General features: G+C 37.7%; 1 protein-coding gene across 6 annotated transcripts in view; it reads left to right on the top strand.

The window, feature by feature from the left end:
- ULK4 (unc-51 like kinase 4) overlaps positions 1 to 25,601 on the top strand; it is a 722,036-nt gene that overhangs the window by 288,670 nt on the left and 407,765 nt on the right. For all 6 annotated transcript variants that reach the window (XM_054482410.2, XM_054482411.2, XM_054482412.2 and 3 more), the window contains one exon: positions 16,181 to 16,273. In XM_054482410.2, coding sequence (XP_054338385.1) covers positions 16,181 to 16,273 — 93 coding nt within the window. The remainder of the gene's footprint in view (positions 1 to 16,180; positions 16,274 to 25,601) is intronic.

Raw genomic sequence — 25,601 nt, forward strand, 5'->3', positions numbered from 1 at the left:
CAGAGAAGGCTTAAGTGATGTTGCAAGCTGTGGGAAAAATATGCTGTGCGATTTGCCTTTGGTAGACTGGAACCATTTTGCCAACATATATTTTAGTTATATATATATGTTTTTTTAGCTTTGAGTGTTCGTATTGAAAAGAGATCATGCTGATACAAATGTGCTTACAATATTTTTATGACAGTGTGGCATTAAACATTTCTCTCCTGGGGAAAATGAGTACAGCCCTTCTTTTTTGTAATTCTCTTGTGACCTGTAAAATCATCAGGGCCATAATAACTTCATAAATTATTAAGGCTTTGATTTTTAGAATCTGAGAAAGGAATATATTCCTTACAAATTAGAATGGCATTTCCTTTTAGGAATTGGAATTTATAGGTGGATTCTATTAGTGGCAACACACTGTAGGGTTGTTTACTTGCCTTAGGATTAATGTCCAGCAAAAGTCGTGAGTCTGACTACCTGATTTCTCTATTTGTGGCTCAAAGGACACCGGGATGGTTCTGTATTACTTCTTTGTCTCCCTTAGCTATAAGCATTGTATGTTAAAATAGGTATGAACTTGACCATGTTTGATAAGAATCATAATAGAAAGGAGTATTTCATTTTTGTTCTTTACTTAGATAATTTTTTTAATTAAAAAACAGTTTTGGCTGGGTATCGTGGCTCACACATGTAATCCCAGCACTTTGATAGGCCGAGGCAGGCAGATTGCTTGAGGCCAGGAGTTCGAGACCAGCCTGGGAAACATAGTGAGACTCTGTCTCTACAAAAAATTAGAAAAAATTAGCTGGGCATGGTGGTGTGTGCCTATAGTCCTAGCTACTTGGGAGGCTGAGGTAGGATTGCTTAAGCCCAGGAAAGTCAAGGCTACAGTGAACTGTGATTGTGCCACTGTACTCCAGCCTCGGTGACAGAATGAGACCCTGTCTCGAAAAATAAAAATTTTGGATATATGATATTTGTACATACTTATGGACACATGTGAAATTTTGTTACATGCATGGAATATGTAATGATTACGTCAGAGTATTTGGGGTATCTTATTACCCAAGTATTTAGCATTTCTATGTGTCGGTACATTTCAAGTTCTCTCTTTTAGCTGTTTTAAAAGTAGAATACATTGTTGTTAACTACAGTCACTCTGCTTCTGTATCAAAGAGTAGAACTATTCCTTCTCGTTAATTGTATGTTTGTACCCATTAACCAACTTTTCTTCATTCGCCACTCTACCTATACATCCTCCCTGGTGTCTGGAATGTATCATTCCACCCTCTAACTCTGTGAGAGAAACTTTTTTGGCTCCCACATATAAGAGAATGTGGCATTTGTCTGTCTCTACCAGGCTTATTTCACTTAATATAATGACCTCCATTTCCATCCATATTGCTGCAAATCACATGATTTCATTCTTTGTTGTGGTTGAATAGTATTTCATTGAGTATGTATACCACATTCGTTGGTGGACACTAGGTTGATTCCTGATCTTTGCTATTGTGAATAGCGCTGCAAGAAACATGGGAGTGCATGTGTTTCTTTGATATATTGATTTCTTTTCCTTTGGATAAATACCTAGCAGTGGGATTGCTGGATCACGTGGTAGTTCTATTTTAAGTTTTTTGAGAAGTCTCCATACTGTTTTTCATAATGGCTATATTACATTCTCACAACAATGCATAAGAATTCTCTTTTCTCAGCATCCTTGCCAACATCTCTTATTTTTCATCTTTTTAATAATAGCCATTTTAATCAGTATAAGATGATATCTCTTTGTGGTTTTGACTTGCATTTCTCTGATGAAGTGATGTTGAGCATTTTTTCGTGTACCTGTTGGCCATTTGTATGTCTTCTTTTGAGAAATGTTTATGTCCTTTGCCCACTTTTAAATGGGATTATTATTATTATTGTTGGTTTTTTACTGCTGAGTTGAGTTCCTTATATATTCTGGATATTAGTTCCCCTCTTGGTTGTGTATTTTGCAAATATTTTCTCCCAGTAAACAGATTATCTCTTCACTCTGTTGACTTTATTGTGCTGTGTAGAAGCTTTTAAGTTTAATATAGTCCCATTTGTCTATTTTTGTTTTTGTTGCCTGTGCTTTTGATATCTTAGCTATAAAATCTCTCCTTAGACCAGTGTCCTGAAGAGTTTTCCCTGTGTTTTCTTTTAGTGGTTTTATAGTTTCAGGTCTTATGTCTTTATTGTGGTTACATATGATGAGAGATAGGTCCAGTTTCATTCTTCTGGATGTGGTTTTCCAGTTTTCTCAGCACCATTTATTGAAGAGAGTGTCCTTTCTTCTTTGTGTGTTATTGATGGCTTTGCTGAAGATTAATTGGCTACAAATGTGTTGATTTATTTCTTAGTTCTCTATTCTGTTCCATTGATTTGTGTGTCTTTTTATACCAATACCATGCTGTTTTGGTTACTATAACCTTGTAATATATTTTGAAGTCAGGTAGTGTGATGCTTCTAGATTTGTTCTTTTTGCTCAGGATTGCTTTGGCTATTCTGGCCTTTTTTGTTGTTGTCATTGCATATGAATTTTTAGATTATTTTTCTATTTCTGTAAAAAATGACCTTGTTATTTTCATAGAGATTTCATTGTATCTGTAGATTGCTTTGGGCAGTATGGTCATTTTAATGATATTTATTCTTCTGATCTGTGAGCATGGGATATTTTTCACCCTTGATAAATCGTTTGTAGATAAAATTTAACTTCAGATATTTTTGCATCAAAAGCATCATCATATTCTACCTTTTTTCTTTCACTTAATCATCGTATAATGTTTTGAGTCTGTGCCTAAATTGGCACATTTAGGTACAGTGAGCTCCCTCTTTGGGTTACAAACTACTGAAATGTAAACTGGGATAGTTTGGGAGTTAACGGTAGGTATTAGAGCATAAAGATAAATATTATTTGCTCCCTCTCAATCAGGATAATTCTACCACTTCAGTTCTTTGCATATGTTTTGTAAACCTTGAGTGTTAATTGAAGTCATTTCTTTTATCTATTTTAGGCTTTCATAATGAAAATTTGCTGTTGATCTAATTGAAGAGACAGCCCAGAAGAGAGCAGAGCTTACTATGTGCAATTATATTTAACACTTATTTTGAAGTGTGTGTATGTATATATATGTATACATACCTATATATGAGTGTATATATAGGTTTTCCCACCCACCTGTCCATTTCACTATTCATTTACGTATCCATTTAACTATTGATGTACTTTTATCTATATATCCGTGCAAAACACCGGAGAATCACACAGAGCTCAATCACATAAAAATCGCAAGACTGGGAAGTCTTGAAGTTAACCATTGTTTGATTTATACCCAATTTCATTTTATAAAGTTTTGGAGTTGTCTAAAGATGTCACCTAGTTCACATTTTGAAAGAAACTGTGCAGAAAATGCCAAAAAGAATCAGCCATCTACCCCTTTCTTGTAGCAGTCTAGAGGAATGTCTTTAACCTTCTCAAAAGTTAGATTTTTACCTCAGTGTCCTTGCTGTTTGGCAGCCTGCTCTTTACCTAAACCCAGAATATCTCTTTCCACACACATCTCTGTAAACTCTTCAAGCCTCAGATCCGTGTTGCATTCTATTAGATTTGCATTTTAACACATTACCTTCCTCAAATCCTTCCCTTGGTTAGAAACATTTTAACCTAAAGATTGTAGAACACATTAACAGTATTTACCCAACTATTCAAGACTCTCAGTGTTTTGCTTCTTGCCTGCCATTTTAAGTTAATATCTTCATGCCCCATTCTATGGTTTCTTCATTCCTGGTGAGATTTACTTAGCACTTTCTGAAATTCTGTGTTTGGAACCTGTCTGTCCCCACTATTCCTCGACATTGTATTGTTATTGTCTATGTTATCTATGTCTGTGACTATATCTACATTTATATAACACTATATTACTGGCTGTCTTATTATTATATTCTCCATACCTACATTTATAGATGTACTAAAAATCATTTAAACAATTCCCAATCACTGAATATCTAGGAGTTCCTCACTATTTTACATTATATATAATGCTACAAAGACCATTTTTTATGGCTACATCCTTGGACACATCCTTGGCTCACTCCTGTAGTCCCAGCAGGTTGGGAAGCCAAGGCGGGAGGATCCCTAGAGCCTAGGAGTTTGAGACCAGCCTGGGCAACATAGTGAGACCTTGTCTCTACAAGAAATAAAACAATTAGGTTGCATGAGCCTGTGGTCTCAGCTACTTTGGGGTGGGAGTGGGGAGGGACCTAGGCTGAGGTTGGGGGATCCTTTGAGCCTGGAAGGTTGAGGCTGCAGTGAGCCATGATCTTGCCACTGCACTCCAGCCTGGGCAACAAAGGGAGACCCTGTCTCTCCCCCGACCCTTAAAATTATATGCATTTTAAAGGTATTTAATACATTCTGCCAATTTTTCTTTAAACAGGATGGACAGTTTATATTACCAGCTTCCCTTTATGAAACTGCCCATTTTATTGTACCTTCTTAGCTCTAATTTGCGTTCCTCCAGATGTTGATGAAGTAGACCATTTCTTCCCCATGCTTCTTGGCCATTTATTTCCTTCTTTGTGAATTTTGTCCATTTTTCTGTGATTTGTTTATTGATTTGCAATAGCTCTTTATATAGTAAGAATATTAACTTTTTTGTTTTACCCACATTCTGCAAGTTATCTTTTTCTCATTTGGTTTATGATGGTTTTGCCATTGAGAAATACTTAACTTAAAAATTTTAAGGTTATAAGTATTTTTCTCATTCATTTTACATTTGTTATGCTAAAGAGGCCTTCTTACCCAACAATTTACTCATTTTTAGTATTCTAATAAAATCAAAATTTTTTCCTCAAAATTTTAATTTATTAGAGATACATTTTCTTGAGATATGGTCTAACCAGCCTAATTCCCTTTCTAAATTTACTCTTTCCTGTCCAGTGCTAGGTGTTACCTTTCTTTTCTTTTGATTTATACTCATGTGCCACGTGGGAGTACCTTCTGAGAAATGCATCATTAGGCAGTTTTATCGTTGTGCAAACATCATAGAGTTTGCCTTATGCAAACCTAGGTGGCACAGCTTACTAAACACCTAGGCTGTATGGTATAGCCTATTGCTCCCAGGCTGCAAACCTATGCAGCATGTTACTGCACTGAATACTGCAGGCAACTGTAACACAATGGTAAGAATTTATGTATCCAAACACAGAAAAGGTACAGAAAAAACTTTTTATATGACCACTATTGTGTATGCTATCTGTTGTTGACCAAAAATGTCATTATGTGGCACATGACTGTATACGTGTATTCTTTATATGTAATAATTATTGTGGTTTTATAATGTAGTCTAGCCTTTCATTTAGTAGAATATTCCTCATTGTAGGAAGATTCCTCAAACCCTAAAGTTTGTTGAATATTCTGGAATCACTCCTTCAAATTCTCAGAGCACACTCGATTGAGATGAAAATTTGAGTCTCTGACTTAATCCCTGCAGAATGGACTTCTTTATTATACAGTTCCTTCTCCCTCCCCTCAACAAAATTGGAGACACTTTCCTCCACTTGACCAATTGTTTAGTCACATCCCTCAGAATATTTTCTCATGATTATCCAGAGTTATTTAGATAGTGAGTTTCAGTTTTCTCCCAGATGACCTGATTGGGCACTGTCTATACCAGGCACTTGACAAGATAGGGATTTATTAATTATAGGATTGGTAATGAAGAATTAAGAGTTGGGGACTATCTCTTCAACTTCTTGCCTTAGGTCCCGAATATGTGATTTTTTTTTCTTTTTTTTTTTTTTCAGGCAAATAAGAAAAATGTTTATTTTGTTGATTTTTTTTTCCTGCTGCAGTAGTTATTATTATTATTATTATTATACTTTAAATTTTAGAGTATATGTGTACAATGTGCAGGTTTGTTACATATGTATACATGTGCCATGTTGTTGTGCTGCACCCATTAACTCGTCATTTAGCATTAGGTATATCTCCTAATGCTATCCCTCTCCCCTCCCCCCATGCCACAACAGTCCCTGGAGTGTGATGTTCCCCTTCCTGTGTCCATGTGTTCTCATTGTTCAATTCCCACCTATGAGTGAGAACATGAGGTGTTTGGTTTTTTGTCCTTGTCATAATTTGCTGAGAATGATGGTTTCCAGCTTCATCCATGTCCCTGCAAAGGACATGAACTCATCACTTTTTATGGCTGCATAGTATTCCATGGTGTATATGTACCACATTTTCTTAATCCAGTCTATCATTGTTGGACATTTGGGTTGGTTCCAAGTCTTTGCTATTGTGAATAGTGCCACAATAAACATAAGTGTGCATGTGTCTTTATAGCAGCATGATTTATAATCCTTTGGGTATATACCCAGTAATGGGATGGCTGGGTCAAATGGTATTTCTAGTTCTAGATCCCTGAGGAATCGCCACACTGACTTCCACAATGGTTGAACTAGTTTACAGTCCCACCAACAGTGTAAAAGTGTTCCTATTTCTCCACATCCTCTCCAGCACCTGTTGTTTCCTGACTTTTTAATGATCACCATTCTAACTGGTGTGAGATGGTATCTCATTCTGGTTTTGATTTGCATTTTTCTGATGGCCAGTGAAGATGAGCATTTTTTCATGTGTGTTTTGGCTGCATAAATGTCTTCTTCTGAGAAGAGTCTGTTCATATCCTTTGCCCACTTTTTGATGGGGTTGTTTGTTTTTTTCTTGTAAATTTGTTTGAGTTCATTGTAGATTCTGGATATTAGCCCTTTGTCAGGTAAGTAGGTTGCAAAAATTTTCTCCCGTTCTATAGGTTGCCTGTTGACTCTGATGGTAGTCTCTTTTGCTGTGCAGAAGCTCTTGAGTTTAATTAGATCCCATTTGTCAATTTTGGCTTTTGTTGCCATTGCTTTTGGTGTTTTAGACATGAAGTCCTTTGCCCATGCCTATGTCCTGAATGTTATTGCCTAGGTTTTCTTCTAGGGTTTTTATGGTTTTAGGTCTAACATGTAAGTCTTTAATCCATCTTGAATTACTTTTTGTATAAGGTGTAAGGAAGGGATCCAGTTTCAGCTTTCTACATAAGGCCAGCCAGTTTTCCCAGCACCATTTATTAAATAGGGAATCCTTTCCCCATTGCTTGTGTTTGTCAGGTTTGTCAAAGATCAGATAGTTGTACATATGTGGCGTTATTTCTGAGGGCTCTGTTCTGTTCCATTGATCTATATCTCTGTTTTGGTACTAGTACCATGCTGTTTTGGTTACTGTAGCCTTGTAGTATAGTTTGAAGTCAGGTAGCGTGATGCCTCCAGCTTTGTTCTTTTGGCTTAGGATTGATTTGGCAATGCGGGCTCTTTTTTGGTTCCATATGAACTTGAAAGTAGTTTTTTCCAATTCTGTGAAGAAAGTCATTGGTAGCTTGATGGGGATGGCGTTGAATCTATAAATTACCTTGGGCAGTATGGCCATTTTCACGATATTGATTCTTCCTACCCATGAGCATGGAATGTTCTTCCATTTGTTTATATCCTCTTTAATTTCATTGAGCAGTGGTTTGTAGTTCTCCTTGAAGAGGTCCTTCACATCCCTTGTAAGTTGGATTCCTAAGTATTTTATTCTCTTTGAAGCAACTGTGAATGGGAGTTCACTCATGATTTGGCTCTCTGTTTGTCTGTTATTGGTGTATAAGAATGCTTGTGATTTTTGTACATTCATTTTGTATCCTGAGACTTTGCTGAAGTTGCTTATCAGCTTAAGGAGATTTTGGGCTGAGCCAATGGGGTTTTCTAGATATACAATCATGTCATCTGCAAACAGGGACAATTTGACTTCCTCTTTTCCTAATTGAATACCCTTTATTTCCTTCTCCTGCCTAATTGCCTTGGCCAGAACTTCCAACACTATATTGAATAGGAGTGGTGAGACAGGGCATCCCTGTCTTGTGCCAGTTTTCAAAGGGAATGCTTCCAATTTTTGCTCATTCAGTATGATATTGACTGTGGGTTTGTCATAGATATCTCTTATTATTTTGAGATACGTCCCATCAATACCTAATTTATTGAGAGTTTTTAGCATGCAGGGTTGTTGAATTTTGTCAAAGGCCTTTTCTGCATCTATTGAGATAATCCTGTGGTTTTTGTCCTTGGTTCTGTTTATATGCTAGATTACGTTGACTGATTTGCATATGTTGAACCAGCCTTGCATCCCAGGGATGAAGCCCACTTGATCATGGTGGATAAGCTTTTTGATGTGCTACTGGATTCGGTTTGCCAGTATTTTATTGAGGATTTTTGCATCAATGTTCATCAAGGATATTGGTCTAAAATTCTCTTTTTTGGTTGTGTCTCTGCCAGGCTTTGGTATCAGGATGATGCTGGCCTCATAAAATGAGTTAGGGAGGATTCCCTCTTTTTCTATTGATTGGAATAGTTTCAGAAGGAATGGTACCAGCTCCTCCTTGTACCTCTGGTAGAATTTGGCTGTGAATCCATCTGGTCCTGGACTTTTTTTGGTTGGTAAGCTATTGATTATTGCCACAATTTCAGAGCCTGTTATTGGTCTATTCAGAGATTCAACTTCTTCGTGGTTTAGTCTTGGGAGGGTGTATGTGTCGAGGAATTTATCCATTTCTTCTAGATTTTCTAGTTTATTTGTGTAGAGGTGTTTGTAGTATTCTCTGATGGTAGTTTGTATTTCTGTGGGATTGGTGGTGATATCCCCTTTATCATTTTTTATTGCATCTATTTGATTCTTCTCTCTTTTCTTCTTTATTAGTCTTGCTAGCGGTCTATCGATTTTGTTGATCTTTTCAGAAAACCAGCTCCTGGATTCATTAATTTTTGGAAGGTTTTTTTGTGTCTCTATTTCCTTCAGTTCTGCTCTGATTTTAGTTATTTCTTGCCTTCTGCTAGCTTTTGAATGTGTTTGCTCTTGCTTTTCTAGTTCTTTTAATTGTGACATTAGGGTGTTGATTTTGGATCTTTCCTGCTCTCTTTTGTGGGCATTTAGTGCTATAAATTTCCCTCTACACACTGCTTTGAATGTGTCCCAGAGATTCTGGTACGTTGTGTCTTTGTTCTCGTTGGTTTCAAAGAACATCTTTATTTCTGCCTTCATTTCGTTATGTACCCAGTAGTCATTTAGGAGCAGGTTGTTCAGTTTCCATGTAGTTGAGCAGTTTTGAGTGAGTTTCTTAGTCCTGAGTTCTAGTTTGATTGCACTGTGGTCTGAGAGACAGTTTGTTATAATTTCTGTTCTTTTACATTTGCTGAGGAGTGCTTTATTTCCAACTATGTGGTCAATTTTGGAATAGGTGTGGTGTGGTGCTGAAAAAAATGTATATTCTGTTGATTTGGGGTGAAGAGTTTTGTAGATGTCTATTAGGTCCGCTTGGTGCAGAGCTGAGTTTAATTCCTGGGTATCCTTGTTAACTTTCTGTCTCGTTGATCTGTCTAATGTTGACAGTGGGGTGTTAAAGTCTCCCATTATTGTGTGGGAGTCTAAGTCTCGTTGTAGGTCACTAAGGACTTGCTTTATGAATCTTGGTGCTCCTGTATTGGGTGCATGTGTATTTAAGATAGTTAGCTCTTCTTGTTGAATTGATCCCTTTACCATTATGTAATGGCCTTCTTTGTCTCTTTTGATCTTTGTTGGTTTAAAGTCTGTTTTATCTGAGACTAGGATTGCAACCCCTGCCTTTTTTTGTTTTCCATTTGCTTGGTAGATCTTCCTCCATCGTTTTATTTTGAGCCTATGTGTGTCTCTGCACGTGAGATGGATTTCCTGAATACAGCACACTGATGGGTCTTGACTCTTGATCCAATTTGCCAGTCTGTGTCTTTTAATTGGAGCATTTAGCCCATTTACATTTAAAGTTAATATTGTTATGTGTGTATTTGGTCCTGTCATTATGATGTTAGCTGGTTATTTTGGTTGTTAGTTGATGCAGTTTTCTTCCTAGCCTTGATGGTCTTTACATTTTGGCATGTTTTTGCAGTGGCTGGTACTGGTTGTTCCTTTCCATGTTTAGTGCTTCCTTCAGGAGCTCTTTTAGGGCAGGCCTGGTGGTGACAAAATCTCTCAGCGTTTGCTTGTCTGCAAAGTATTTTATTTCTCCTTCACTTACGAAGCTTAGTTTGACTGGATATGAAATTCTGGGTTGAAAATTCTTTTCTTTAAGAATGTTGAATATTGGCCCCCACTCTCTTCTGGCTTGTAGAGTTTCTGCCGAGAGATCTGCTGTTAGTCTGATGGGCTTCCCTTTGTGGGTAACCCGAGCTTTCTCTCTTGCTGCCCTTAACATTTTTTCCTTCATTTCAACTTTGGTGAATCTGACAATTGTGTGTCTTGGAGTTGCTCTTCTCGGGGAGTATCTTTGTGGCGTTCTCTGTATTTCCTGTATCTGAATGTTGGCCTGCCTTGCTAGATTAGGGAAGTTCTCCTGGATAATATCCTGCAGAGTGTTTTCCAACTTGGTTCCATTCTCCCCGTCACTTTCAGGTACACCAATCACACGTAGATTTGGTCTTTTCTTATAGTCCCATATTTTTTGGAGGCTTTGTTCATTTCTTTTTATTCTTTTTTCTCTAAACTTCCCTTCTCGCTTCATTTGATTCATTTCATCTTCCATCACTGATACCCTTTCTTCCAGTTGATCGCATTGGCTCCTGAGGCTTCTGCATTCTTCACGTAGTTCTTGAGCCTTGGTTTTCAGCTCCATCAGCTCCTTTAAGGACTTCTCTGTGTTGGTTATTCTAGTTATCCATTTGTCTAATCTTTTTTCAAAGTTTTTAACTTCTTTGCCATTGGTTTGAATTTCCTCCTGTAGCTCGGAGTAGTTTGATTGTCTGAAGCCTTCTTCTCTCAGCTCGTCAATGTCATTCTCCGTCCAGCTTTGTTCCGTTGCTGGTGAGGAGCTGCATTCCTTTGGAGGAGGAGAGGTACTCTGCTTTTTAGAGTTTCCAGTTTTTCTGCTCTGTTTTTTCCCCATCTTTGTGGCTTTATCTACTTTTGGTCTTTGATGATGGTGACGTACAGAAGGGTTTTTGGTGTGGATGTCCTTTCTGTTTGTTAGTTTTCCTTCTAACAGACAGGACACTCAGCTGCAGGTGTGTTGGAGTTTGCTAGAGGTCCACTCCAGACCCTGTTTGCCTGGTTATCAGCAGCGGTGACTGCAGAACAGCGGTGGTTGTAGAACAGCGGATCTTGGTGAACCGCAAATGCAGCTGCCTTATCGTTCCTCTGAAAGTTTTGTCTGACAGGAGTACCCGGCCATGTGAGGTGTCAGTCTGCCCCTACTTGGGGGTGCCTCCCAGTTAGGCTGCTCGGGGGTCAAGGACCCGCTTGAGGAGGCAGTCTGCCCGTTCTCAGATCTCCAGCTGCGTGCTGGGAGAACCACTACTCTCTTCAAAGCTGTCAGACAGGGACATTTAAGTCTGCAGAGGTTACTGCTGTCTTTTTGTTTGTCTGTGCCCTGCCCGCAGAGGTGGAGCCTACAGAGGCAGGCAGGCCTCCTTGAGCTGTGGTGGGCTCCACCCAGGTCGAGCTTCCGGGCTGCTTTGTTTGCCTAATCAGGCCTGGGCAATGGCAGGCGCCCCTCCCCCATCCTTGCTGCCCCCTTGCAGTTTGATCTCAGACTGCTGTGCTAACAATCAGCGAGACTCCGTGGGCGTAGGACCCTCCGAGCCATGTGCGGGATATAACCTCCTGGTGTGCCGTTTTGTAAGCCCATTGGATAAGCATAGTATTGGGGTGGGAGTGACCCGATTTTCCAGGTGCCATCTGTCACCCTTTCTTTGACTAGGAAAGGGAAATCCCTGATCCCTTGCGCTTCCCGGGTGAGGTGATGCCTCGCCGTGCTTTGGCTCGCGCACGGTGCGCTGCAGCCACTGTCCTGCACCCACTGTCTGGCACTCCCTAGTGAGATGAACCCGGTACCTCAGATGGAAATGCAGAAATCACCCGTCTTCTGCGTCGCTTACACTGGGAGCTGTAGACCGGAGGTGTTCCTATTCGGCCATCTTGGCTCCACCCTCTCCCGAATATGTGATTTTTTAAAGGGATTTTCTCTTCTTTGGAATGGAATGGATCTGAATTTAGTATGAATGGTCTTTCCTGCCTGGATCTCTGCTGCTTTGGCCCCTAGCAAAGACATCTTGGTTAGAGAGGATCCTAGAGGAAGAAGTGTGAGGTTCAGGGACACTTTCTGGACAGGGCACTGTTATGTCAATAGTGATCTTAGTCTCTGGCCACTAGGAGTGCTCCTCTCTAGCCCCTAGTCCATCAAATGGGCCAGCTCTTCACTGGTTAGTCTTCTCTGAGGCCATTTCAAGAGTCAGGGCTCATCATTGTATATTTTTTTCTGCTAAGTTGCATTCAAAGGAGTGCAGGACTCAATTACTAGCTGCTCTTTCAAAGACGAGCTTAATAAATCACAGCCTACTTTTGGCTAGATCTTGCTGACCATTATAAACGTATCATTTGATTAAACTAAAGTATATTCAATATCTGTATTCTAAACATGCCCATTATGAATTTTGCCCTTCATTTTTTCCAACAGGAGGAAAACAGAGGGATATTCTTTGGGAAAATTCTTATTCACAAGCTAGTACAAGCTTTATTCTTCCCTCCTGTTTCAAGGTTAGATAACTTCAAACAACCTCAAGACACTTTGATTTCAGTCAGTAATGTTTCAGTAGTGTTTTTTGTGTGTGTGTGTGTGCTTCTTTTTTTTTTTTTTTAGAGACAGGGTCTTGCTCTGTCACCTAGGCTGAAGTGTACTGGTGCCATCGTAGCTCACTGCAGCCTTAAATGCCTGGGCTCAAGCAATCCTCCCGCCTCAGCCTCCTGAGTAGCTAGTACTATAGGTTTGTGCCCTTGCACCCAATTATTTAAAAAGAATTTTTTTTCTTTTTTTATAGACAGGGTCTCACGACGTTGTCCAGGCTGGTCTCTAACTCCTGGCCTCATGTAATTCTCCCACCTTGGCCTCCCAAAGTGCTGGGATTACAGGTGTGAGCCATCATCCCTGGCCAATGTTTTCTTTTTAAATTTAGATTCTGTATGTTTCAAGTCTATTTTAAGATATATTTTCCAGCCCTATTGAGAATGTTTTTTTCTGTTATATTTCTAAGTAGTAGTTGTCCATATTTCCTCTTGTGATTTCCACACAAGCACGTGAATAAGACAGTCACTTGGGAAGCTTTATAAAACTTCACAGGCTTGTGGGTCCTTCCTTCTGTGATTCAAGTATGTCTTGGAGTGGGAACAAGGAGAGCTGATTATCCAGGGTACATGAAGTACTCATCAGAAGTTTCTCACCATCACTTGAATTTGATTCTGTCTGGCCAGACAATTTCCAAATACTGGTAAGCAGTGGAAGAGGATTCTTATTTTATTTCTGACTTTAATGACAGTGCCTCTCAGTTTCCTTCTTAGGGATGTGTGCTATAAAGGGTTAACTCATCATGTGTAGGGTGTTCAGACTTTGCACATTCTAAAAAAACTGGTCCTTGACTGCCACCTGGGAGATAACTTCCTAGCAGTTGGAATATCCTCCCTGGTAAGAGTGCCTTTGAATACATGAGACCTTGAGCCATGCCTGATAATTTATGGTAGTAACATTGTGAGTTATGATGGGGGCCTTGGGCTACAACACATCAGCTTGACCTCTGGAGGAGCTAGAGACTGGGAAACTAAGGTCAATTCCACAAGTGGTCCATGCCTACATGACCAACCTCCAATAAAAATCCTGGACACCAAGGCTCAGGTGAGCTTCTCTGGTTGGTAGTAAGTACTTCACCAGTGTTGCCACACATTGCTACTGGGAGGAGTAAACACTGTACAACTCCACTGGGAGATGACAGCTGGAAGCTTGTCCTGGTCTCTCCTTGTCTCTACCCTATGCGCCTCTTCTCTTTGCTGATTTTAATCTGCATCCTTTCACTGTAATAAACCATAGTTGGGAGTATAACAAGTTTTCTGAGTTTTGTGAGTCCTTCTAGCAAATCATTACACTTTGAGAATATTCTTACATACTCTTTACTCAAGATGGCAAGAACCTTTTATTTCATAAGAATTCATGGAGAAAGGAACTAATGATCTCTCTCTAGTATGCTAAGTTGTGTCTTTTTTTAAACAAAATTTTAAGTAGACGTTAGATTTTTATCACACGTTTTTATTATCCCTAAAGATGTTTGCTTGATATTTGTTTTATTTATGTGATAAAATATATTAACTCATTTCCTAAGGTTGATTTTTTTCATTCTTGAAATTACGCTTGATTATATGTTTTATACATGGGCAAATCTTTTAACTACTATAATTCTAAAATTTAAGCAAATTTTCTAAAATATGATATTTCCTGACTTCTTAAACAGAACACTGTATTCCACTAAACATTGTCTTGACTCATTACCCCAGTTTTGAACATTATGGTGTGTAGTGGGCTCTCAGGTACCATTTGAGTATGAGCAAGTTCTTACTGTGTATTAAATGCTCCACAGACTATTCTTTGCTTGGGTTTCTTGGGACTGCTTTTTTTTGTTTTTCTTATGCTTTCAGGTCCTACTTCTTACAATTCATTGGTTGCCTTCCTGTAATAGTCCCTCTCTTCTCTTTACTTAACTCCTTTTTAATGGTTGTGGGCTTACAGGCTGTATAATTAGGCTTGTTATACAATGATTTCCAAAATGAGAGTAAATAAGTTCTGAGTAAGCATGGGGCCCTATTCTCTAGATGAAAGGCATCTGTTTTATATCATAGATTTTTAAAATATCCAGTTAGGAATTTTAGAGATATTTTTCTTCCTTTTTAGTTGTTGGCTATTCCAGAGAATTAAATAATAAAATTGGTTAGTTTGTTCATTTATTCATTTGATGCTTGTTTATTGAGCATCTACACACTGCTGCATACTGGAGAGTAAACCTCAAATAGGTAAGACATAGTACATAAACCAGCCTCTGCCTAGCAAATCACATGGGAAAACAATCTTGGGAGAATTTTGTTGTGGAAATTGTGATGAAAACATTTTGAGTTCTATTCTCTTTGGTAATAAATTTAATTTAGGATTTTCAAGTATTAATAATAAGAATGCTGTGCAGAAAAGAGTTATCATAGCAGGCTTGATACTGCTATCCATAAAATTTTTTGTTTACAAAAATTTTGTAAACAAAATATTGTAATTGGCTAGACATCTAGGAACTTGGCTGTCAGAGTGCACCCAGTTAACAGCTGATAAGGGTAGTCCACTGTGCCTCAACTGTTTGAGCAGTCTGATTTATGCTGAACAAAGCTGCTTTCCTTCTGGGAATCTGGAATTTTGATACATTTTAGATAGAGGTTGCCTGCATGACCATCCCCTCTTAAAAACTTTGGCCATTGAGTACTCATAGACTTCCTTGGGCAGAAACATCACACACACGTGCTGCATTTTCATTGCTGGGGGAAGAGTGTGCTGTGTGTGACCCCTCATGGAAGACAGAGGACATAAGGAAACCAGCACATGACATCCTCTAGTCCTCCGTGTGCATCCTTTTCCATATGATTCAGAGGTGGCTTTACTATGTTGCTGTGTTACATCTTAGCAATGCTGAGTCCTGTGAATTCTCTAGCGAGTCTCTGAATGTGAGGGTGTTCTTGGAGACTTTCAACACAGATGCCTAATGTTTATTGATCTCTTACTATATGCCCAGCTCAATACTAGTTGTTTTACATGGATTATCTCAGTGAATCTTCCCAACAGCAATGTTTTATGAAGTAAGTGAGTATCATTATCAGCATTGGAAAGTGAAGTTGTTTCAAACTTCATGAGGTTAAGTAACCTGTGTAGGTCCTGTAACTCATGAATTTAAATTTATTTCAGAGTCTGTATATTTTTCAGATGTTTGTACCTTATGGTATATTATTTCTATTGTTCAGAGTAGCATTTAAGTGAGGACAGCTACTGAGTTGTTTTTCCTTTTGTCTTTCTATATTTGGTTTATTCTCTTATTTCAATAGAGCATATTTGCCAGTAACTTTCTGAGAAGGGGCACATGAGACGTAAATTACTTAAATCTTTATTAGTGTGTAAAATATCTTTCTGTCTTAGGCTAAATTGATAGTTTGGCTGGATATAGAATTCAAGGTTGGACATAATTTTTCCTACTGAGTATTTTTTAAATGTCTTTACCATTTCAGGTATGAGCACATTCTTGTAGAACCTGACCCAGTACCAGCATATGCTCTGAAACTGCTAGTCGCGATGACTGAACACAACCCAACTTTCACAAGGTACTGGCAGTTCAAATTTCTTTTTCTTGTGTCTCACCTATAAAATGAATTTTACGTGTTCTGAAAATGTTATTAAAGATGAGATTCCAAAAGACGAATGTTTGAGTTGTCAAAATCGTCATTTTTTTAAGTTTCATGGATTGTAATATGTCACTTATGCTGTTTTGACTCTCATTCTCATATTTTTAATTCTTATTAGAGTCAGCATACTGTGGAATGCATGCTGCTTTAAAATGATAATTTCTTCTAAGAGATGGGACAATATATGTACTTTAAAAATTGGTGCCTCATTTTGTGCTGAGCAGTTTATTAAATCTCAATAGTATTTATCGACTATTATTTGCTACCATTTTATTTAGTTGACATACTTTTTTTTTTTTTGAGATGGAGTCTTACTCTGTCACCCAGGCTGGAGTGCAATGGGTGATCTTGGCTCACTGCAACCTCCGCCTCCTGGGTTCAAACGATTCTTCTGCCTCAGCCTCCCAAGTAGCTGGGATTACAGGTGCCCGCCGCCATGCCCAGCTAATTTTTGTATTTTTAGTAGAGATGGGGTTTCACCATGTTGGCCAGGCTGGTCTCGAACTCCTGACCTCAGGTTATCCGCCCACCTTGGCCTCCCAAAGTGTTGGGATTACAGGCATGAGCCACCCCACCCGGCCGACATACTTTTTTTTTTTTTTTTAAGTGGTAGAGAGCTTTTATCTTTATTGAAGGTACTGAATATGATGATGCCAAATTTCTTTAGAACTAGTTGCTGGGATGTTTTTAGTTTTGTAAAGAATAGTTTGTCTGAGAGGTCCACAGAAGGGGAAGAAAGGAGAAAGGAAGAGGTTCTGTTTGCTTTCAAACAAGAAAACTACCTTTCTTGTACAGGTGGTATCTGAGGACCTTTTGGGGTTTGAATACCATCTGTAGGTGCAGTGCATCTCCAGACCTACCAGTTGGTCTTTAACAAATAGCTAAATCACATAGCCCCAACCATCTTGATTTCCTCTGGTCTGCTGTCCAATCACAGAAAGTATTGCATTATTATGAGCCACTGTGACTGTTGTTGCTAGCAAACAAGAAAGGCTGTTTTTAAAAAGTACTCATATCCAAAACACTCATCCCAGTGGGTGTGTCAGGGCACATAGATTTGCCGTGACTGAGTCATCATAGGTGACAAGTTGCTCATGGTTTTTGGGTTATACAGTGCTGGGGCTGTAGTAGTTCTCGAGCCTATTACCTTCCCTCATCCATTTCCAAAAGATGCCATGCAAATACTACCCTCTATTCTCTTAGCCATGTTGCAAAAGAATCCGGAGAGCACTAAATTAATACCCTTTTTATCTTTGCCAATTGGAAGCAGAGTGTTTGCTTCAGTATTTCTATAGCTTTTTAGAGAGCCTGAGCAATGAGCCTTCCAAATTCATCACTCAGAAGGGATTGTTCTCCATTCCTGAAGAAGAAATTTAATTCTAAAGAGTGAATCTGTATTAGAAGTTGCATAAAAATTCAGATATTTATTTCCTGGACTTTTGACATCATGTGCTAATACTGTATCCTAATTTTATCCTTTCATTAGATTGAACAGATTGCAATTACTTTTTTAAATGTAACTTTGGCTCATTCACGTGTCATGTTTTCTAGACTCCTTTTCCTTCTTGCCAACTCTATTCAGCTTAATTTCCTCATATTGAGGAGAAAAACCCTAGAGAAGTAGAAACAGTTATTTGGCCTCTATAGAATCTTTTTATCTTAAAAGTGATTAGAGACTAGGTTTTGAAGTCCATTTACTCTAGTTTTTAAACAAGTTTACAAGCAGAATTTAGTGTAATAGTTTTTGTATTTTTTTGTTTTGATTGAACAATTAATATTTGAATATACTGTTTTTGCCTTAAATTCTAACAATAAAATCGAGAGATCTCCTTGGCTTCTCCATCCCCCACACCCTCTGCCTCACAGGTTTCTCCCCTAGGGGAAATAATTGTTATTATTTTGGTGTATGTCTTCCTGAATTTTTTCTGGCTACTTAAATTCTGTCTGTCCGTCTATCTATTATCTCTCTATTTATCTGTCTGTCTGTCTGTCTATCTATCTATCTATCTATCTATCTATCTGTCTGCCTGCCTACGTATCTGTATGTATATATATGTGTGTATGTATACGAGGATACACACACATATGTGTATATATACGAGTATACACACACATATGTGTATATATACGAGTATACACACACGTGTATATATACGAGTATACACACACATGTGTATATACTTGTGTACATGTGTGCACACACGCACACACATAAATACTGAAATAAATAGATTTACGTCGTGGTGATTGACTAAAGAAAAACCTAGATAGTATCATTCTGTATGAAATTTGCTTTTTCACTTATCAAAATGATTTGGAGATCTTTTCGTATCATATTTATTCATACTCTTGCCAATATCTTTGCCAAACTAATGAATGAAAATGGGATCTCATTTTATTTGCATTCACATAACTACTGATAACAGTGAATCTCTTTGAATATTTATTCACTGTATTTAATTAAAGTGTAAAGGTACACAGCCTTCAACCTTCAATTCTACTTCGAAGGATTTGTTCTAGAGAAAAACTCACATATACACAAATAAAATTCTACTAAGGCAAATAATTTTAAAAATGATAAAATTTTATAAAATTTATACAATTTTATATAAGTAAAACATAAACTATGATATAGCCATAATATAGAACACTAACAGTTTAAAAAGGCAAGATACAGTTTGAATATTGATATACAAAGATATCTAAATCATTTTGTTGACTGAAATTACTTGTTTACCACCCCTCTCCCCATTAAATGCTACCTTTGTCTTATTTGTGAGCTCTTTCTGGATACCTGTGTCTTATTTGCGGTCTCTTTCTGGATTCTGTTTGGCTTTTCTTGAAAAACAGAGTGTTAAAATAGGTCTTGCCTCATGTCAGTTATGGCTGAGGCTCCAAAGGTCAAGGGGATCAAGAGCAATGCATTACAGACCAATTATTGTCCCCCTCACTTCAAAGGGAGGTCCTAGCAACATGTGTGCAACTTGCAAAGTCCATTTTTACATACCTTAAGGAAGGGATGAAGAAGGAAAAAGTAATTAGACTTTTGAATTTGTTTTATTTCCCTAAATGGATTTTTAAGAATGCATTTTAAGTATAACATTTTGGAATGAGTAATTGATTTTTAGTGGGAGAAAAAAGAACAGTATTTTTAAAAAGGTAGATACTGAGAAGTCTCATTTCTTCCTGTGTTTTATTCTGTTCTTTCCTCATCTTTCCCTATGGTTAAGTATTTTTATTCATTATGTATCCAAATGCAAGCTAATGTGAATAAATATTTTTTCTTTTCTCTCTTCCTTTTTTTTTTGAGATGGAGTTTCGCTCTCATTGCCCCAGGCTGGTGTGCAATGGCACGATCTCGGCTCACCACAACCTCCGCTTCCTGGGTTCAAGCTATTCTCCTGCCTCAGCCTCCCGAGTAGCTGGGATTACAGGCATGAGTCACCACGCCCCACTAATTTGTTTTTGTATTTTTTAGTAGAGACAGGGTTTCTCCATGTTGGTCAGGCTGGTCTCGAACTCCCAACCTCAGGTGATACGCCCACCTTGGCCTCCCAAAGTGGTGGTATTACAGACGTGAGCCACTGTGCCCGGCCTCTTTTCTTTCTTTTATACACAACTAGCATGTTACATATGTTTTTCTGCCCTTTGATTTTTTTTCACTTAACTGCCCTCTAGATTTGCTTCTGTATCAATACATAGAGAGCTTCTACATTGGGTTTTACCGTGGTAAGATCTTCCATTGCATGGATGTATTATAACTTTTCTAGTGTCTAATTGATAGACTTGTTTCTAATCTTGTGTAATTGCAAATAATGAATACTCTCATAAATGTGTTATTTTGTACATATGAATATATATCTTATAGGATAATTCCTATAAATGTATTGATGTATCAATACATTTTTTTTTTAATGGCCAAATTTCTTTCCCTTGGGTTTACTATTTTACACCTCCAAAGGACATATCTGAGGATGCTTACTTCTCTACAAGTCTTGCCATCAAAACTCATTAAACTTTGCAATGTTGCCATTGTGACAGGTGAAATGAGTTATTTCAGAGTAATTTTAACATGCATTTCTCTTATGAGTAAGAATGACTACCACTTCATATGGTCAAGGAATGTGTGTGTATCTTTTTCTGGTTATGCCCTTTGCCAATAGTTCCTTGGTCTGGGCAATGTTACTTTTCAAACCAAATCATCTTCTCTTGGCTTTCCATTGCACAAATACACCACAGTTGCCCAATCCATTTTACTTTTAACAAAATATGGGTTCCGTATTTTTGCTGTCATGAATAGTGCAGCCATGAATATTCCTATGCAGAGGTGAAAATGCTGGGTCCGAGGGCTTTTAGTAAACCAGATCCAACAGATACACTGTACCACAAAGGAGTTTTCCAGGTGGGTTGTACCAATTTACATTTCTATCAGCATTGTTCAAGAGGCCTCGGGTGTCATGTAAGCTTTAAATAAATAAACAAACAGGTTTATTGAGATATAATTTACATGGATTAAAATCACTCATTTGAGATATACAGTTCTGTAAGTTTTGAAAATGGTACACAATTATGTAAACCACTATCACAATGAAAATAAAGAGGGTTTCTATCATTACAAAAAGTTACCTTGTGCCCCTTTGAATGTTACCTCATAAAAATTCTGTTTGATTGGGGAATATGACCACATTGGTTTTATATTTCATTTTAATTTTAAAAATTTATTTTTCAGAGTTAATACATAACGTTTGGAACTTCAGTATTTGAAAGGGTATACAGAGAAAAGCAATTCTTCCTCCACAGAGAACCACTGCTGCCAGTGTGTGTGTGTGTGTGTGTGTGTGTGTGTGTGTGTGTGTGTGCTGTTTTTCACATACACAGTAGCATGCTGTCTATACCATTTCTGGACCTCTTTTAAAAATTAACAGTTTTATTGAAATGTAATTCATATACTCTCTGTGCCACTCTTTTAAACAGATACATAGCATTGCATTTTATCAATATTACATACTGATTTAACAAGTCTCCTTTAGGTGAATATTTGTTCTTTCCTAATCTTTTGGTGTTACAAAACAAAGCTACAGTTAATGAAATAGGACATTGATCATATGTATGAATATATGTGTACCATAAATGAGACATGGAATTGCTTATCAAAAGATATTTAAGCAAGCGGTTTCCAAACTTGGCTGTACATTAGTATCACTTGGGGAGCTTTTTAAAAATTTGAAGTTCAGGCCATACCCTAGGCCAATTAAATCACAATCTCTAGGGCTAGACACTGGCATCAGTAATTAGATGCTCCCCAGCTGTTAAGTGTGCAAACAAGTTTGAGAACCACTGGTGTAAGTATTTGTAATTTTGAGAGATGTTGCCAAATTTTCCCCAATCTAAGTTGTGCCAGTTTTCTCTCCACCATCTGTGTACAAGTGCCTATTAATTCAAAACCTTTATCAAATTAGTGTATATGTGATCTTCACCATTCCCTTATGTGACGATTAAGTCTTTGATATTAATTTCTAGTTTTATTGCATTGTGATCAGGTAATATTTTTTGTTCTATTTCTGTCTTATTATTTGCTTTGGCCTAATATATGGTCAATTTTTGTAAATGCTCTGTTTATTTGCTTACTGTAACCAAAAGAAAATTAGGCCTAGTGCTGGGGAATGTCACCCCTGATTTTGGCAAGTGCCTAAAATGGCAACTCATTAACTTTAGAGATCATCCCCCGTTATTTGGTATCAGTGGTGTTTTTTTTTTCTTTAATGAGACGGAGTCTCGCTTTGTCACCTAGGCTGCAGTGCAGTGGTGTGATCTCAGCTCACTGTAACCTCCACTTCCCGGGTTCAAGTAATTCTCTGCCTCTGCCTCACGAGTAGCTGGGATTACAGGCATCTGCCACCACACCCGGCTAATTTTTATATTTTTAGTAGAGACGGGGTTTCACCATCTTGGCCAGGCTGGTCTTGAACTCCTAACCTCATGGTCCACCCACCTCGGCCTCCTAAAGTGCTGGGATTACAGGGTATCAGTGGTTTTGAGGCAAAATGGTCAACTACAGATGTACATCAAGAGTACAGTGCCTTAATTGTTTGTGCAGATAGATTTCCAAATATGTGAAAATAACCATGAACCATTTGTTACAAATTTAACTTGCTTATTAATTGTATCCAACAACATCATGTTGTTTGAAGGATATGCGTTTTAATTTTGTTTGTATATATTGTGAGTTTAGAGTACCATGTAATAACTATTAGAACACTAAACCATCCTATGTCAAGTGGAGCATTATGATTTTTATGTGTTTATTCTTATTTTATAGAATTCTTAGTTGCTGGAAGCCCTCAAAGCTTAGTCATATTACCATTGGGAATTTATTGTTCCCTTTCAAGTGAGGGACGAGCGTAATCAAATCTGCATTGTACATGACCAGGATTTTTTTTTAAAAAAAAACAGTACTGCCCTGGTGGATCTAGTTTATTATTGAGTGTATAGCAGAAAGGTAAATTGCCATGTTGGTGCAGTTTCATTGGGAGGGAAGTGTTAACTCCCCTGAGCACTGCCCTTTTCTCTCTCCTTAATTTTACAGTAGGTTGCACCAAAACCGTTCCTCTCAGAGAAAGCAACACTCCAGTGTCTTGTTTCCATTAAGAGATAATTAGCTTTCAGCAAATCTTCCTCAGCAAACAAATTACATTTTAACTTCTTTGATTCTTTGAATTCTTTTGGAGCAAAATTTAGCTGTTTTCCTGTATTGCCAAAAAAAAATTGTTTATGTTCTGTATCTAAGAATTGTTGTTATTTTAGTTTGCTTGTTAGAGCTATTTGTTTTATGACAAGATTCATAAAAGTGCTGTTCACTACAATGAAATTTTAGGGATCTCTTAAATGAAGTTCACAGTGAATTAATGGTATAGTGTTGAGTGAAAAGTACTTCTGGCCATACAGTCACCTGTCTTCAGCTGACTTCTCTAATTAGTTTTTGGTTCATTTGTTCATTCTTTCATTAATTTATCAAGCATCTTAATCAGCAACTACTGAATGATGACAAAAATAAATGATAAGAAAGTTCTTACTCTAAGGGTGCTTAGTATTTAATGGAGGAGATAGATTTATAAATAGACTTTTATTAAACAATGTAATGATTTTAATACATGTAATGATTTTTTAATGCCATGTCTTTTGATGATGGTAGCATCTAAAGGAATTTAACCCAAGTAGCTGTATGATTTTGGCCAAGTTACTTCATTTATCTGTACCTAAATTCCCTCCCCGTGGAAAATAAGAATAATAAAAGAAATATTAATATTTCTGTGGACCCCCTAGTCCATAGAAAATGCTGTATAAGTGTTCCTTCTTTCCCCCCGCCACTTCCCTTTCTTCATCCTTTCGTTATTCTTAGAGGAAGAAATATTAATATGAGTATTCCTAGAAGAGATAATCCCTTTGACAGAAGGTAGAAATGTCTAGTGATATTGATTCAAACCACAGCTCCAGCACCCTACAAAAAATTGGGGGGAAAAGTTTTTCAACAGCAGAAAAAAACTGCATGGGCGGGACAGTATTTTTGAATTGACTTTGGGAAGCGGTGGTGCAAGCCATTGAGGGATACCCCAGTCACAAGATAGCTTCCACTTCAGTTTGCCTTTCAATTTATTATACACCTTAATAAAGTTAGGCTTTGCCTTATTCTTTTATATTTCAATTCAAATTTTGTAGTCTGGTAAAAGTAAAAGCCCAAATCATCAGAGATGTTTGAGATATTTGTTAAACTGTTGTTAAAATAAGCCATTTAAGTTTTTTACCTTCAATTAGCTGAATTTATACAGCTAAAATATTTCCTTTGATGAAATCTCAATAGGTGAAATAACTATGTAGCTATGTAATAAATTCATTCTAGTGTTGCCCAGGCTATAGAGCACTGTTGTGATCACCACTTACTGCAGCCTTGAACTCCAAGCCCCAAGCAATCCTTCTACCTTAGCCTCCTGAGTAGCTGGGACCACAGGTGCATGCCGCTACACCTAGATAATTTTTTTAAATTAACTAATTAATTTTTATTATACTTTAAGTTCTAGGGTACATGTGCACAACGTACAGATTTGTTACATATGTATACATGTGCCATGTTGGTGTGCTGCACCCATTAACTCATCATTTACATTAGGTATATCTCCTAATGCTATCCCTCCCCCCGCCCCCCACCCCACAACAGTCCCTGGTGTGTGATGTTCCCCTTCCTGTGTCCAAGTGTTCTCATTGTTCAATTCCCACCTATGAGTGAGAACGTGCAGTGTTTGGTTTTTTGTTCTTGCGATAGTTTGCTGAGAATGATGGTTTCCAGCTTCATCCATGTCCCTACAAAGAACATGAACTCATCCTTTTTATGGCTGCATAGCATTCCATGTACACCTAGATAATTTAAATAATTTTTTTTTTGTAGAGATGGCATCTTGCTGTGTTGCCCAGGCTGGTCTCAAACTCCTGGGCTCAAGCAATCCTCCCACCTCAGCCTCCCAAAGTGCTGGGATTTACAGGTGTGAGCCACTGAGTCCCACCAACTTTATTAGAATGAACTGATTTCTTCAGAAATAATTTGATGCTTCTCAAGCTGCCTGTGTATATTGAAAAGCCTCACAGTGAGACGCAAGTCAGTCTCCGAGTCTGTAAGACTCCTGTTTTTGTTTTAGCATCACTCATACATGGTTTCTCATTATTCTTCACTGTTACTCTGCAGAATAAAATACAAGGTTTCTCTAGTGGGGACTGAGCTCTTGAGCATCTGTTTTTAAATTGCCCTTTCTTCTTTTTGTAACTATAGTTTGTGTTCCAGTGCTCTCAGCCACTTGTTCAAATTGGGTGCACATTCATAGTTTTTGTCAAAGTGGAATCTCACGGGATAACGCAAGCATAAAATATTTAAAACACTGAGCAAATTTTGAGTTTTTGCTCCTTTTATCAGTCTCTTGAATCAAAAGCTTTTTAAAGACTCCCTTTCTGTCTGCCTTGATTTTAGGATTATAATGCTATATGCTTACACAGCATGTATTATTGGTGTTTAAAAATTACTTAAGGATTTTGAAGTTAAATTAAAATTGTCCGAATTGTTGGCTTTGCTAAAGTATTTTGTATTCTTTCACTGAGATTATCATTTAACAGTTTTGAGCATAACATTTTATTTTACTGTTGAAAAATTTAGCATTTTGTTTTTCCTGTGGAAATCCTTTTTCTTGATTGAACTGCTAATGGT

This window comes from Pongo pygmaeus, chromosome 2, assembly GCF_028885625.2.
Source record: "Pongo pygmaeus isolate AG05252 chromosome 2, NHGRI_mPonPyg2-v2.0_pri, whole genome shotgun sequence".
NCBI classification, from domain to species: Eukaryota; Metazoa; Chordata; class Mammalia; order Primates; family Hominidae; genus Pongo; species Pongo pygmaeus.